Source organism: Danio rerio, chromosome 15, assembly GCF_049306965.1.
Source record: "Danio rerio strain Tuebingen ecotype United States chromosome 15, GRCz12tu, whole genome shotgun sequence".
NCBI classification, from domain to species: domain Eukaryota; kingdom Metazoa; phylum Chordata; class Actinopteri; order Cypriniformes; family Danionidae; genus Danio; species Danio rerio.
In genome coordinates, this window is record NC_133190.1 from 41558927 (window position 1) to 41577099 (window position 18173).

The 18173-nt window shown below is 34.9% G+C and overlaps 1 protein-coding gene across 11 annotated transcripts in view; it reads left to right on the forward strand.

Moving 5' to 3' along the window:
- Window positions 1–18173, forward strand: part of robo2 (roundabout, axon guidance receptor, homolog 2 (Drosophila)) — an 866533-nt gene that overhangs the window by 478125 nt on the left and 370235 nt on the right. For 5 of the 11 annotated variants that reach the window (XM_073923228.1, XM_073923232.1, XM_073923229.1 and 2 more), the window contains exon 1: window positions 12729–13388. The exons of 5 other annotated variants lie outside the window; for them this stretch is intronic. In XM_073923228.1, the coding sequence (XP_073779329.1) occupies window positions 13331–13388 (58 nt within the window). In that variant the 5' untranslated portion in view covers window positions 12729–13330. 11 annotated transcript variants of the gene reach the window in all.

Below are 18173 nucleotides of genomic sequence, written 5' to 3' on the forward strand. Positions count from 1 at the left end.
GTTGTAAATAATATATGGTTAGAGTAATTAATAATACATTCTTTAGTTTTTAAACCATACTGTAGTAAAGTGTAATATACTGTTTATAATAGTATGTATATATTAGGGGTGTGACGAGAGACAAGACACGAGATTGGGTTTACGAGAATGAGAAAAGAAAATGCACAATAGATTTTTATTTAAAAGAAAAAAAAATTGCAAATTGCAAAACAATACTGATGCTTTTTTTTAAACCAATTTGTAATGAATGTTATTTTACATTTATTTTAATAAATTGTGCCATAAAGGACATGCAAACACTGCTAAATATTTAGCAATAAACTCTTTTGACTGACTTCTTCCATGTACAATTTCACATGAGAATCAAACTCTTTTCCATAAATTAAAAAAAAAAAATGTATATATATATATATATATATATATATATATATATATATATATATATATATATATATATATATATATATATATATATATATATATATATATTGTTTTTTTTTTTTTTGGTTTTTAATGTTTCACTTTCATTAAGCAACAATAATAGCAGTTTGATTACATTGTTTATATGTCTTTACTGCACTTCAGTAATGCGACTGAAATAGAAATACTCTACATGTCTTAATTCAATTAGTGTTTACGACAATTATGGCTTTAAGCATATCTAAAGTGCTATTCTGTTGTATGTTATGAACATACATATATATATAGCCTGGTGTTACGCAATAAAAATAGTATAGTAATTTATAGTAAAGGGCAATATTTAGCAATAAGCATTTATACATATATATATATATATATATATATATATATATATATATATATAAAATTCCTCTCCCTCAGTCATCTTTCAATCAAGCAAGTTTCTCGTGTCAGCCCAATGATTGTTTGGCGACATCACCAACCAAAGCGAGAGATGGCAGTAATGCACCAAAAGGTTTGTTGTGCAGTAAGAAGAAGAACTGTAGAATGTGCTATTAATTACTTTAGTATTTTTTCATGTTGTAGTTCACTGTATAATTTAAATGTTGGTTTATTAAGCTAAGTTTTTCCTTAAGTTTTTATTTTTGTCCTAATAAGACAAATCTCTTAATTGTTTTGTCGATGTTAAATATTTTTCTTTAAATGAACATAATGTTGTTGATTTCCTTCACTAGAATCTCGTATGCATAAACCCATCATCATTCACGTCTCTGCATGTCAATGTAAGGACAAAAGCGAAAGTCAAGTCCACCAGGAGCCGAATGATCTGACCTTTTTAGGTGTGCGGTATACCTCAGCTTCCTCTGGATTCCCTCACCAGATGGTCTGCAGACAGAAACCGGCGGAGGGTCCTGATAGATGATTTGGGTTGATCAGATTACACCGCCGTAATTGGCCAAATGAGTTGACAGAGATAGGCGCTTGATTGGTTTAGGTGGAAACAAACGAAGGTCTGGAGCATGTGGCGAAGCTCTGGTGGCCATTGTGATGTGGAGAAGATGGAGAGAGGGCTGAACGGAGAAAGGGAAGGAGGGATAATTTGATGTGGGAGGTGGTTTTGTTCATGTGTGTGTGAGCGTGTGTTTGCCTTTAGCAGAGCTTGGATGAAAAGCTCGCCCTAGTAATAGCCAAGAATTTATTCAACCATATGAATGCTAATCTGGGGTTGTTCCTCCTGATTGACAGCATGCTGTAATTTTGCTGCTTTTAAAGCTCTTCGGAAAGCCTTTGTTGAGGTAATTTGCATTTTCAGCATTCTATGTAAATGCGTAATACGTTTTATTTAGTTTTATGCCTCTTTAGTGTGATTGGCTGGCCAAGAATTGGAATTAATCTGAACATTTTGAGCCATTTTAACGATATATGAGTAGCTCCTCATTGAAATTCACTAGAATGCGTGTTTATTGTGGTCGCAGATATTGTGCAAGATTCTTATCTGGTTAGTTTTTGGTGTATGCATTGTTTTCTTCTGAATGACATTAATATAAGCATCTTTAAAGTGTTAGTTCACCACAAAACGATTCACATGCTGTTCCAAATCCATATCATGTTTTTTGCAGAAAATAGAATTTGTTGCTCTGATTACATTTTATCGTACGTTTCTGGCGACAAATCCACTAGAGGGCGTTATCTACATTTTCTGAATCTAAAATTAGATACAATGTATATATACACATCTTTCCTGAAGGCAGGGTTACTTGTACAGATCAACTAGTGAACCATTGACCTAAAGCCTTCTTCAAACACAACAAATAGTTTTTCAACATCGTACCATGTAAGCAACTGAGCAAACTGACGACAGCAGAAAAGTTTATATAGAGTCTATATAGAGATAGCTTGATGATGCAAACATATTCGATTACAAAGCATAAACGTTGTTTTGTGGTGTTTATTTGGTGTTGTGCAAATAACTAAACAAAAATAAATGTTTATCTATCAATAATACGTCCCTGTAAATATCATTACTGTGTAAAGAAACAAATGTCCTGCATGGTGTTGCCCCCTAGTGTTCATTTATTCAAAAAATGCAGTCAAACGTATATTGAAGTACATTTTTGCGGTTTCACAAAAACATATTTCTAAAGAGGTTTGTGCCATTATCAGTATATTTACCAATAACTCTGCTTTAAAATATTCTTAAATGGTTACTACTATACTGTAAATTATTTTTAAAAAGACATGCGTTTCTACTTTTGTGAAAAATTAATTCAATTACTTTATGTAACTTGCATTACTTTACATTTTATTGTAATCCCTTATATACAATACTGTTTATATGTAAATAAAAGTTTAAATTATAATGCTTCATTCACTCAGATCATATTTTTTATCAGTGAGTTTTGACTGTAAATTCAGATATTTATTTGGGGTGTGAAAGCATGTTACGAGAATGCGTAATACGTAATATTTTTGAATTATGTCTCTTCAGTGTGATTGGCTGACCAAGAATTGGAAATAATGTGGACATTTTAAGCCATAGATACACAAAGCCATGAGTTTTGAACTCACTATTTGTATTTCATCCGTCCTTTATTAGTTGTGTGGTGAAATTGTGTAAAATTGAGAATGCGTGTTTATTGTGGTCTCAAATTTAGTGCAAGCTTAGTGTTTGGTGTTAGTTTTGGTTCATATAAGGATCTTTAAAGTGTTAGTTCACCACACAATGATACACATGATCATGCTGTTCCAAATCTATTAGACTTGTAATCATCTTCAAACATGCCTTTTTGCAGAATGTAGAATTTGTTGCTCCCATTACATTTTGTGACACATTTATGATGACAAATCCACTGGAGGGCGCTGTCTACATTTTGTTAATCTGAAATATGGTGTTATACAGATACACATCTTCCCTAAAGGCAGGGTTTGTTGTGCAGATCAACTAGTGAACCACTGACCTAAAGCCTTCTTCAAACACAACAAATAGTTTTTCAACATCGTACCATGTAAGCAACTGAGCAAACTGACGACAGGAGAAAAGTTGTCCATACGGAGATAGATAGATGACATAAGTGTTGTTTTGTGGTGTTTATTCGAGGTTATGCAAAGGACTGGACAAAAATAAATGTTTATTCATCAATAATATGTCCCTGTAAATATCATTATTGTGAAAAGAAGCAAACATTTTGCATGGTGTTGCCCCCAAGTGTTCATTAACCAAGACACTGCAGTCAAACATATATGTTGAAGTATGTTTTTGTGGATTTACAAAAAGATTTTTCTAAAGAGGCCTGCTTGCTATTATCATTATATTTGTTCATACTCTGCTTTAAAATATTCTCAAATAGTTACTAATATACTGTAAACTATTAAAAAAGACATGCGTTCCTAGTTTTGTAAAAAAGTAATCCGATTACTTAATGTAACTTGCATTACTTATTGTAATCCCTTACATACAATACTGTTTATATGTGAATAAAAGCCTAAATTAAAATGCTTTATTCACTCAGATCATGTTTTTTATTAGTGAGTTTTGGCTGTACATTTAGACATTTAATTAAGGTGTAAAATAATAAATATCTTTATTTGTAGTCTGAAGTACTACATTAGTGAATCCTAACATTCATTCATTCATTCATTCATTCATTTTACTTCAGCTTTAGTTCCATATTTCTCAGGGGTCACCACAGTGGAATGAAACGCCAACTATTCCAGCATATGTTTTACGCAGCGCATGCCCTTTCAGCCATAACCCAGTAATGGGAAACACCCATACAATCTCACATTCCCACACGCGCCCATCCACAATGGCCAGTTTATTTTACCCAATTCACCTATAGCAAATGTCTTTAGAGTGTGGGGGAAATCACAGCACCTTAAGAAAACCCACATGAACATTGGGAGAACATGCAAACTCCTTAATGACAACAGAATTTTCATTTTGAGGTTAGCAGTCATTCTGCTCATTTCTTTTGTTCATGAATTAGATGATGGCACTGTTTCACACAGTATAATGCCATTGGTTTTCTGGTCATACTCCTCCCTCACTCTCTCTGGGATCACCCCCCACTTTACCATCTGATTCTGAAGTGTCTCTCAGGCTTGGGTAAACATCTCTTCTTTTTAATTAAAATAAATCCACTTCCCGCCAATATTTAGCACCCTACAGGGACAGGGCTATACCTTTCAAGACATGGGGATACAGTGGGTAGATTTAGAATGGGGATATATAACATTGGAGATTGAGATACGGAGGGAGAAATCGAGCTCTTTCACCTGGCTGTAAAGCAGAGACATGCTGTTTATCGATGTGTAGAACCAGGGCCTGCTTTAGATTGGTTTAATGCACATAAAAGATTAAAAAAACACTGCAGAACATGCACACAATAGGAGGTTGGGAATAAATACTCTTTAATGTTATTTTATTACATTCATTGTTGGAATACAAAACCATTAACAAATGATGGTAAACTTGTACCATGGTTTATAGAATACACCCATTCTGAGTAGCATATATAGCAAAAAAAATGTAAAATTACTATAAAGAATAATAGGGCCCTATCATACACCCTGCGCAGTGTGGCGCAAAACCCGGCTCAATAGTCTTTTGGTAGTTTCAGCTTGGCGCAAGAGTCGTTTTGAGGCGTTGCGCTAGGCTGTTTAAATAGCAAATGCATAAGCACTCATTTGTGCACCCATAGGCATTCTGGTCTAAAAAGGAAGGCGTTCTGAGGCGGACCGCTGGCGCGTTGCTATTTTGAGAAGCTATAATAGATTTTTCATTAGACCAAAACTAACCCGGTCTAAACTCCGGCGCAGAGTTGCGCCTCTCCTACACACTGCTTAATACGCACAAGAGAGCAATAGGCAAATATCTTTACATATGAAGAAATGTAAATATTAAGGATATATATAGAATATAATAAGAACAGATATAGGATATAAATATAAAGGATTAAAATATTACAAAACATATTATTTTATAGCCTACATAAATAAGAAAAATCACTGCTTTTATGTCTTCTTCATCTAGGGAGGCTTTTTCAGTTCATTCCTAACAATTTGCTTTTGTATAATGTTATTATTATTAGCAGTATTATTTATTATATCCATATTTATATTTGTTTTATTAAAAACAAGCTTAGATTTGCCCACCTGTCAGGTTTTAGACCATATGGGGCATGGCAGGTGTATTTGGAAATAACTCAGTATTTTGACCCCACTTGGTAATTATTGTTAATTTATTCGTTTGCTAGAAATTAGAACAGAATTTAGAAATAGTTTTGAAACAAATCTTTGCTCTTAACAAACGAAATTAATTATTTATAGGCTAATTGATGTCTGTGCATAAAGGTTTCCCTATCCAAGAGCAAAAGTGAAAGTAGATAATTTATCTCTCATTCTCACGCAGTAGATGCTCTGTTTAACAGTTTTCTGTTAAATAACTGTTAACTGTTTGCTTGTGAAATGCTCATTTTTTCCACTTAGACTTACTTTGTGTCCTGTAAATAGCGAATGCGCTCTTGGTGCGACGCAGCTGGGTCTTAAAGGGAATGGGAGATGAGACTCTAATTGGTTTATTCTCAAAACACACCTATAACTCATTAAGAAAATAAACTCAACCCTTTTAGACCATGCACCTTGGCGCAAGGCAGATTTCCCTTCCTTAAATTAGCAAAAACGTGTCCTGACACGCCCTGAAAGCGTTTGCGCCCTGCGTTTTGCGCTCTGCGCATGGACCGTCAAAATAGAGCCCATAGTGTCCATACCATAAAGTTAAAAAGACTTATAATGTTAGTGTGATTCAGCTCAAAAATGAAAGGCAACCATTTTTTTTTTACTTTGTAAACACCATCATTTGAACAAACGTAAATTATTGCAATAAACACTATTTATCAATTATGTGTAACAAAAAAATCTAATGTGCATAAATCTAAAAACAAAATAAATAAATAAAACTAATGTCAATAATATAATAAAATAAATATATATATAATATATTATAATATAATATAAATATATATATAATTATATATATATATATATATATATATATATATATATATATATATATATATATATAAAATAAATAATAATGTCAACAAAAAAGCATAAGAATTCTGCATGCAGGGAATTCTGGGAAAGTGAATTTATGGTAATTCACTGTATTTATTAAAGTTAACCAGATTGCAAATTTTGACTAGCATATTTACATTTGGCTGAAAACTGATCTCTTAGAAAAGTGATAGCACACCTCTCCTCAAAAATATTGTTCAACTAGTATAAGTCTCTTTAAGAATCACTAAGGAAATCATAAAAATTAAATGAAATATACCGTCTCATTTATTGTTCGTGACTAACAGTGTGTCCACCATTTGAACTTTGTGCCTTTTCTTTCCCTTTGCATTCAAACAACTGCCATGTGACCTCACATCAGAAGAGAGATTGAATAGGGGTAAAGTGGTTGTACCTGCATTACGAGAGGTTTGTCCGACAAAGGAATAATGGAGACGCATTCATCGTGCGGCTCACACACATGGATTAAACTATCAAAAAGATGGCAGAATCTGGCTTGTTGACAGCACTCACCACAAACTAAATGTTGCAGCGGCAAAAAACCTCACAAGCTTCAACACGCCGCCTCACAAACAAACAGAAGGGGTGGAAAATGCTTCTGCTAGTCAAAGCTATTATTACTGAGAGCTGTCTTTTAAAAGAAGCACCGGGATGACATTGCAAAGGTGTGTGTGGGATTCTGGTATTCATTCATGGCGACCAAATATCCCCTTAACAGCAGTATTATTTTTTTATTTTGATTTATTGATTTTTTTTCACCATAAGGAAAAAAGCTCATACTGTAGGTCGTCCAGATTTAAGTATTTTAAAAATGTTAAGCTGCAGATTGTTTTCTGTAAGGTTTCATTTAGGGGTAGAGTTGAGGAAGACGACATAATATACAGTATACAAATCCCCATACAAACATGAATACCCAATGTGTGTGTATGAGGGTGTGTGGTCCTGGTGTTCGGGTATCAAATTTTGGGGACCAAATATCCCCTTAAATATAGCTGTAGCAGTAATTTTCGACCTTGTGGGGACATTTATTTTTTGTCACATTGAGGAAAGTGCCTCGTAAATAATCCAGAATTAAGTATTTTGTAAATGAAAAACTTGTTTTCTGTAAGATTTGGTTTATAGATAAAAAAAAATTTTTTACATCTATGGGAAGTCACGATAAAAATTGAACTCCCAAAGGTCCTGGTATTTGCCACATTGTGGGGACCTAGTATCCCCTCAAGTATCTTAATGGCAGTAATTTATCACCTTGTAATCTAAACTTAAATATTTTGTAAATGTTAAACTGCAGATTGTTTTGTTTTTTAAGGTTTAATTTAGGGCTAGGGTTGGGGGAAGAGGACAGAATATGCAGACTGTACAGTATAAAAATACCCATAAAACATAAAAACCCAATGTGCATGTGTGAGTTTGTGTGGTCTTGGTATTTATCACATTGTGGGGACCAAATATACCCTCCAATATAGCAATAGCAGTCATTTTTGACCTTGTGGGGACATTTATTTTTTGTCACACTGAGGAAAGTGCCTCGTAAATGGTCCAGAATTAAGTATTTTGAAAATGTAAAACTTGTTTTCTGTAAGGTTTGGTTTATAGATTAAAAAACATCTTTACATCTATGGGAAGTCACAATAAAAATTGAAAACCCAAAGGTCCTGGTATTTGCCACATTGTGGGGACCTAGTATCCCCTCAAGTATATTAATGGCAGTAATTTACAACCTTGTAATCTAAAATTAAATATTTTGTAAATGTTAAACTGCAGATTTTTTTTTTTAAAGGTTTAATTTAGGGCTAGGGTTGGGGGAAGAGAGCAGAATATGCAGACTATACAGTATAGAAATACCCACAAAACATGAAAACCTAATGTGCATGTGTGAGTTTGTGTGGTCCTGGTATTTATTACATTGTGGGGACCAAATATCCCCTCAAATATAGCAATAGCAGTCATTTTTGACCTTGTGGGGACATTTATTTATTTATTTATTTATTTTTTTGTCACAATGAGGAAAGTGCATTGTAAGTAATTCAGAACTTAGTGTTTTGAAAATGTAAGACTACACATTGTTTTGTGTAAGGTTTGGTTCATAGATTATAAGAATCCTTACATCTAAGGAAAGTCCCCATACAAATTGAAAACCCAAAGAACCTGGTATTCATCACATTACGGGGACCTAGTATCTCTAAGATATTTGACACCTCACAAGTATAGATGAGTACACATACACAACAGAATGTTATCATAGTTTTGTCTTCTTTTCCAGTACAGATATACATATTATTAAATCCTGGTATCCTGGCTTGTTCAAACTACTTGTGTAAAATGAGCTAAAACAACACAATTTGTGAGGGTTTTTTGGGGACACCTAATTCGTTTATGTTACTCTAATAACAAATAGGTAACTTAATTTCTGCAGAGACAACATGAAGGAATTGTGTGGAATCCAACATTTTCTACAGTGAAACGTGTGTGTGTCTGTGTGTTTCTGTAATGCAGCAGGAGTTTAGAGTGTGAGTGAGCACAGCTGAAAGAAGTAGATGAGAGAAGAAGAGATATTTGTTTTTAAGTGTCTGTTTTTTGAATGATTTCCACAGAAGGGCTTTTATTTGGCTTTGATGTGAGGAATCAGTTTGAGAGCGGGGGATTCCAGCGTGCCGCTCGCGCAGGGAATCCGGCCCTGCTCTGCCTGCACAAGTCCAGCCGCTCTTCTGAGGAGTCAGGCCTTGTTTGATGATTTTACAGGTCTGCTTTTATCGGCCCCAGTGCCTCGGGTTCGACTGCTATTGATTTGAAGGTTTCTTAGCAAATTCAAAGTGTCTTTTAATCCAGATATGGTTGAGATCACTTAAACAACACTTTATTTTATGTAGAAATAGAATGAATCAGAGGTGATGTGGAGCATTCACAGACAGAAGCAGTTTGAATTGTAACTTGTCTGCATAAATATGCAATAAATGTCACGTTATTTATTTGTAATAGCAGCTTTAAAGTTATATATTGTGTATATATTTTTTTCTTATTGAGGACATTGCATAGGCTTCCATTGTTTTAATTTTTCTCCTAAAATTCATGATATTTTCTGTAGCCTAATAATTCATCCATTCATTTTCTTTTCCAGCTTAGTCAATTTATTAATTAGGGGGTCGCCACAGAAGAATGAGGCGCCAACTTATCCAGGTATGCTCTTCCAGCTTATGCTCTTCCAGTGCAGTGGATGCTCTTTCAGCTGCAACCCATCACTGGGAAAGACCCATAAACTCTCATTCACACACATGCATACATTACAGCCAGTTGAGCTTATTCAATTCAACTATAGTGCATGTCTTTGCACTTGTAGGGGAAATCAGAGCACCCGGAGGAAATCCACACCAACACAGGGAGAATATGCAAAACTCCACACAGAAATGCCAACTGACCCTGCTGAAGCTCGAATCAGCAACCTTCTTGCTGTTAGGCGATTGCGCAACCTCACCGCCTAGCCTAATAATATCAAATATAAATATAACCATTTATATTTAAAAAAGCATTTTAGCTAATTTAAAATCCCTTTTAAAGCCTTATTGTTTATGTCAAATGTGGTAGGTTATCATATTTTACTAAAAAGCAAAGATATTTGACCCCTCACAAGTATAAATAAATACACACAATAAAATGTTATCATAATTTTGTCTTGTTTTCCAGTTCAAATAATACTATTACTAAATCCTGGTTTTTACTTGAGAAGACAATTAAAGATTGCAAGTGGTGTGAAAATAGCTGTTATGAAAGCATCTGATCATAGCAATTTGAGTATGTTTGCAAAAAAACTAAAATAATTTAATTATAAAGCAACTTCTACAGTAAATATCTATGTTGATCTTGAATATGTCAATGTTTTGTTACACAGTTTGACATGCATGGTCAAACAAAAGCCTTTTAAGTGATTGTTTACCTTAATAAATGAAAATGTCCTCACCGTTTGCTCATGGTTGAAACTTTAATGATTTTTTTCTGAAGATTGTTAGGGGTAAAAACAGCCGTTGAAAAAGATAAAGAAACAATAATAATACTATGAAAGTCAATGGCAGTTTTTAGTAAAACATTCATATATAAATATATTTTTTTAAATTATAAATGAATAAAGTCTTTAATACAAGATAATCTTACATATAGCACCTATAATTGCCTCTTTAATATTTTGTTACATTCCTAAAGTAATCTATTGTTCTATTTACAGTGTGTGTGTGTGTGTATACATTACATATATATATATATATATATATATATATATATATATATATATATATATATATATATATATATATATATATATATATATATGTATATATGTATATATATATATATATATATGTATATATGTATATATATATATATATATGTATATATGTATATATATATATATATATATATATATGTATATATGTATATATATATATATATATATATATATATATATACATATATATTTATATATATATATATATATATATATATATATATATATATATATATATATATATATATATATATATATATATACACACACAATATATTTATTTATTTACTTTTTTTATCTTTTTGTTTGTTTGTTTATATAAATGCTGAGTGGTGAAAGCAATTGTAGTATTACAGACTTCTTTTTTGAGGGCTTTGATTGATTATAATAACACTAAGTCATTCACTTTGAAAGGAAGAATTTTCAAATAGGTTAAGAGGTTCACTTTATTAATATGCATGTGCTGGGCATATAATCAAACATTTTAAATGAAAATCTTTAAGAAACTGCCATGCTGACACACCGCTAATCTGAATATTGGTGCTGACTTAATGTATTGATCCTTTGTGGCTCTTTTGGATTGCTCGATTGAAATTTATTTTGTTAGGTTAGCATGCTTAGAAATTGGTCCTTGCATTCCTCTGCCACGTGATTTTTTTTTTTTTTTTGGAGCTGTGCAAGCCGAGAGGTCTTTGTTCGACTCGGCCTCGTGTTTTTGCTTTAACCATTAGGGGGCGCTAAAGATTCGTCCGCGAAGAGTTTCTGGATTCCAGCAGTCAGCGAGAGATGCAGTGTGTGTGTGTGCGTGTGTCTATCTGTGTGTCTGTGTGTGCACGCTCTGATGGAGATACAGACACAAGCCAAGCCCCTGTGCCGCTGAGCTGCGGTACATTTCACAGCATTTATTCACCCTGCCTGACACTCGCTCTCAAATTAAATTGAACAATTCCCAACCAAAACTGCCGAAATAAAATCAAGTGGAGGTTATGGGGAAAGAAGCAGCATCTGTTTGTTTTTAATAATGCATTCATAGGGCATTCATATTTCCCATTAAAATTACCTTTAACGTCATTGCGTAAGTTAATTCCCTCTCAGGAAATGAGATTTGTGTGTTTGACCTCCTCAGTATTATCCTCCTAATGCAGGACAGCCCATCAAATTTTAATGAAACCAATTATGCAGCCTTAGAGCTGACACTGGAAGATGATATTTCAGTAGCCTTCACATCTATCTATCTATCTATCTATCTATCTATCTATCTATCTATCTATCTATCTATCTATCTATCTATCTATCTATCTATCTATCTATCCGTTCGCCCATCCATCCATCCATCCATCCATCCATTCATCCATCCATCCATCCATGCGTGTATCTCTATTTCGCGTTAAATATGCATTTTATTTATATTTTTATTTAATTTGATATATTTGTTTCAAAATTATTACAACTTAATTTTGCAAAAACTGTTTCTAATATACAATTTAGATGGTTAATATAATTTTGTAAAAGTAATACAAATTCCAATATATAAATATAGCCTACCTAAAATCTATTTTTAAAAAATCTATTTATTTTACAATTTTATATATATATATATATATATATATATATATATATATATATATATATATATATATATATATATATATATGATTTTCTAAATTATAAATTGCATTTCATATATATAAAATGTTTAAATTAGTCTATACACTGACATATTGGTGGTCATTGACCGTCTCTTCGACAGAAAGTGACATGATCCATCGGTGTGGTGCCGTTCGTGTGGCGCTTTGGGTCAACTTTGCGAATAAACACCACGGAAAGCTGCGAGCCAAAATCGGAGCTCTGCTTTGCGCGCTCCCCAGCCGCCTCTGCCCACAGCATCCTCCTCCTCTCCCTTTCCGCCCGATCTGATCTCCTCCCCCTCGCCGTGTCCTCCTCCAGCAGGAGCGTCAGTCTTGGCTTGGCCCGGGAGCTGTGCGCACTGGGGTGTCAGTTATGGAGCTGTAAGAGCGCTGCGGAGCTCTCGCCCTTCCCAAGACCGATCACAGTCACTCTGTTGTAGACTCACAGAGCGATCGCACGGGGCCAGCGCCACCCCGACCGCTGGATTTAACGGCGCAGGACGGAACTTTTTAGGGGTTTTCTGGACGTGGTATTGAGATTCTAATAACACGAGAGGACATATTTACACGTGAAACTGCGGAGAGGATCGTAAGGTGCTTCTGAAGCTCCTGAAGGCACCGTAGCGCGCGTGCCATTTCCACGCGCGCGTTTGGACAGATGTTTTTGTTTTGTTTTGTTGTTAGAAACCAAACACAGTAGGAGATGGTGTAATTTAACGGGTTGATAGACTTTAGTTTAAACCTCACCGATGCGCGTGGATCTCATTTCTCATCCAGAAAACACACCATGAGCGCAGCGAACACTCAACTGACATTTCAGCTGGATCTGAGCAGCGGCCACTGAGAGTTTCTGCATTTACTCCAAAATAATCAAAGAGGAGAAACGTGTTCTGGGGTTGAGAACTGAGGTGTGGATGTGGACTATGACAGGATGGGTCCTTTAACACACCTTTTACTCTGTGGATTAGTTTACTTTAACCAAGTGGATGGTGAGTTGCGCTACTTTTTATGTTGCATCCTAATAGAACGCTTCAGATTGGGAGAAGAGGATTTGTTGATCATGCAGTTAATGTTTTGTTGCAGAATGCAAAATTTAACTTTATACACCTGCTTTTTTTTTGGAAGTTTTCTTTTTTTATTATATTTATTATTTAAAGCTATTTTATGGTATAAAGTAGGAGTGTGGTATATACTTCTGGTGTTTTTTCTAATTTGGCAGAGTAAAAGTAGTTTTATTCTGAATACACAATCTGATGTTGCAGTGTATGTTTTTGTGGAGGATTATTTGTACTTAAGAAACGAAACAATACTTGTTTTCTTTTATTTTTGTTGTAAAATATGTTATATCTCTAGTCTAGGTCATGTTTATAATTCTAGTGTTGAAGCAGTGCGGTTAGGCACCAACTAGTGCTTTCCACAGCAGGTGCCAGAGTTGCAGTGCTTGTCTCAGAATGTGGGGTGACACCTGCTGTGAAAAGCACCAGTGGATGCGCAAGGCGTGGTGCAAAGATTGCACATATGGACCCCAAATGAGAAGAGAAGGGTTTAAGAATAACAGGTTGATCATTGCAGAGAAATGGATATAAAAACATCTTCACACATTTGGACTGATGAACAAATCTCACTGTGAATCAATTACCTGAATCATGCACAGTACCTCAGACACAATAGTTCCCACTGTATGCTAAAGATATTAACTTCTTAGTTGCATCATCTGACCTATCTCCGTTCTGTCTCCACTTGCCATGCCAGTTCTGCCTTTTTAAAGTATTACATAGGGATTATTATTCTTGTAAAACACAGAGGCTTATATGCTTTATATAATATTTTAAACACCCCCCCCCCCCATATGTTTAAGTCCTTTCAATGCATTTTCCAAGCTCACATCAAGACCGTAACATCTTAGATGGTCAGTTACCTCTGTGTATTCAGCAGTCAATGAGAAATAATCTGTCATGTAATGGACAATGAACACCTAATCAAGTGTTCTCTTGAATTAATCTCTAATAAAGGTGTTGTTAGTGGTGCGAAACTAATGACTTTAAATGTAGTTGGTCTGGTCTAACAAAAAAAGAATGGAAATACAGTAGGTAGCTCAAACATACTGTAGCATGCATATATAAAATGCATATACCTGATTCTGCTTGCTTATTCTCCCACCTTACCTTATATATTATTCTAGGAACTAATTGAAGTTATTTGTGAGAGTTATTATCATAATTTTCCCAGTGTTGGGTTGCAGCTGGAAGGGTAAAACACACAGTATGCTGAATAAGTTGGTGGTTCATTCCTTGCGGCGACCTTTGATTTATAAGGGGACCAAGTCAAAAAGAAAATGAATGAATGAACTGATTTAAATACTGAGCGTGATGTGTTTGGATAAGGTGATCTGTGTTAGACATTTGCCGTTGGTTGGATTTGGGGTCTTTTCATGACATGAAGAGTTCATATTTGTCTTCGCGACAGTCGCATACACATTACATTAGCTGTGTCAAGAGCGTCTTTGTCCAAACAGCCCGTTTCACACTTAACAGTGTTTGCTGGCTTTTTTGGGGGTGTTTTGTTGGAGCTCTTTAAAGAGAATGAGGCCAGTAGATGTATCAGTGACTGATGAGGGGCTGAGTCAGGCTTCAGCTTTTGTCCTTCCAGCTTCTGCACTTGTCCGTCTTTCTGGCTGTCTCCTGTTTTTGTCCCCGTATCTACCATGGAGCCTGCTAGTCTAGTCCAATTCAGCTCTGAAACTCCCTGTCCTTTACCCATTTCTGTTGCGCCCCAGCTGCCAGTTGCTAGGCGCTGCTTGAAGGTATGGCCTTAGTTTTTGGAGGCTAAGAGGGGTGTAGGTCTTTCTGTAAGAGCCCATGAATCACCCCGGTTGAACCGTTTGCCCCGTAACCCTCCTCTCTCCCTGTCCGGCTGGTCCGTGAGAGGTAATCCAGCCATTTTGGTGGAAGGAGGAGCTGATTTTGTGAAGCAGCCCTCTCCAAGTAGACAAAAAGGCTGTTGGAGATGCATTCAGAGAAGGCTGTGTTTGTAACAAAGCTGTCCTGAGCTTGAATGACCGTAGTCATTTGGTTCTGTTCAGGGCCAGGGTGATTAATGCTGTTTGAGGAGGGAGGGGTATGAAGGAAGATTTGGGTGAGGAGGAGGTTTTTTGGGGTTTGGAGTTAGTGAGGATGGGACAAGCCTGAGGTGGTTTGGGTTTTGGCGCTGATTTGCATTTTCTTGTTTCAGAACTTGTTGGTGATGGAAAAATCCAAATGAATAGGAGAACCTGAGACATATATATATGGATATATATATATATATATATATATATATATATATATATATATATATATATATATATATATATATATATATATATATATATGTCAATGAAGACTCATTTTTGGGTAGTTTCATCAGAATATGTAAAAACTAGGCAGAAGCTGATGTTTAATTATTTAGTTTTTTGTGATAATGAACATGCACAATATACTGATATCATGGGCACTTCAAGATACCGTAAATACCTATTTATTATTTAATCTTTTAGAGTGCTTTTGAAGAAAATTTACATTATATTTATTATATTTGAGTTACTGTTGCCTTTCTATTGGCTCAAACCAGTCTGGCCATTCTCCTCTGACCTCTGGCATCAACAAGGCATTTGTGCGCACAGAACTGGCACTCACTGGATATTTTCTCTTTTTCGGACCATTCTCTGTAAACCCTAGAGATGGTTGTGCGTGAAAATCCCATTAGATCAGCAGTTTCTGAAATACTCAAACCAGCCAAGTCTCATAAATCACCTTTCTTCCCCATTCTGATGCTCGGTTTGAACTGCAGCAAATCGGCTTGACCATGTCTACATACCTAAAAGCATTGAGTTGCTGTAGTGTGATCGGCTGATTGGAAATTTGCATTAACGAGCAGTTGGACAGGTGTACCTAATAAAGTGGCCGGTAAGCGTGTATGTATATGCATATATATACTATTAAATAAAATATTAATAATGGTAAACAATTCTCACTGTTGATCTAAACCATTAAATAAAGAGACTTTATTGTGAGGTATTTTATCGTGCATTAAAATCGTTTCGCAATTTAGTCTGAAACATTGGATTTGTTTACTCTAAAGTGTATATACAGGATTCATACAGTCAAGGAAAACCTGGAAAAAGTCATGGCTTTTTGACATGGCATTTTCCAAGCCTGGAAAAGTTTTGAAAAAACAGAAAAGCCCATAAGGTTTTGGAAAAAGTCATGGAAATTACATTTATATTAGTCATTTAGCAGATGCTTGTGTCCAAAGCGACTTAAGCTACTGTCACACTAGAGCTTGTACTTGCAAAATTCTGTCGTATGGCGCCTGTGAAAAGGGGTGCTATTAAACAATATGACTAGACGTTAATAAAAGTGGGCGATTGCTCCATATTTTAAAATTCTTATTTTAAATTATCTTCTATTATTCTGTCACCTGATGTAATTTCGCAGGTAAGAACTCACCAAGCTTGAACTTTTAAATGCAGTGATATGTGAAACTTGTCGCACATGCTTCGCATGACTATGAATGGAAGTCTATGGAGCGAAAAGTGCAGTGTGATCGTGGCTTTATAATAGAAGTAGTTTGACCTACTATTATCTAAAATTAGTGGCAGATATCTGTATACTGGAATTGAGGTTAGTTGCTTTTACTTCTTTTCTTGGCCAATAACATGGTCTGACATGATTAGTGCTGTGTAAGCATCATCTATTTTACATAGATATGAAATAAATTGAAACTAAAGAGGTTGTTGCGTGTTTTATGATATGCTGTAATAAATGTAAACATTTTTCTTATGATTTACCAGGTAGACGTAGACATTACATGAAACATTGTCATGAAAATTGACTTGAAAATCCTGTAAAAGTCGTAGAATTTTTGTTCTAAAAATGTGTATGAACCCTGTATATACAATAAAGCAATATAGTTAGTGTTTTTTTTGTTATAATACCTGTTAAAGTAACATTTTTTGCAGCGTAGGACAATATTGCCAGTAATACCGAAATCCAATAATATTGTGATAAAAGCTATAGCAGTTAATCACATCAAGAAAACGCCATACAAGCCTAGTAAAAACCTAGGTGAACTCAAATAAGAGTAGAAATGCTTACTCTAGACTGCACATTTTCTTTTGTCCATATATGTTCCCACGTCCCAGTTTTCTGCTATTATCATGGGTCTGGTCCCTAGGTTAACTTTGCTGCTGTTAGTAGTGTGTTGATAAGCTAGAGTGGAGAACAGGATGATGTCCCACTCCCAAGCTCCTCTGGTGGAGGTGAGGAGACATACACCTGCCTGCCAGGGCTCCCATGTGGGTCTGATCTGAGGACTGCGTTACTATCCATCTGCACACTAAAGCTTCAGTTCTGCACTGTCAGGAGAAACTAAAACTCAGACAAGAGTGTATGAGTGTCTGCAAGTCGTGACTGACAGGCAAAGGAGAAAGATAGATGTGTACGTAATGTGTTAGCAACCAGAGGAACAACCTGCTCCTTCATCCCATAGGAGAAACTGTATTGTTTTTGAGTTTAAATATTTGGTTTAGTTGTTTATTCAAGTGATCGTATTGAGTTTGTTTTGACGAAGCATTAAAACCATTTCAAGTCATTAGTGTCAGATTTTGGAAATTAAGATAAATGCATTGAAAATCTAAATTAATATATATTATGTATAAATTATAATATAATATAATATGAATGTAATATAATATAAATTAATAAGATGTCCTACAACGCACATTTTGTTAAGAA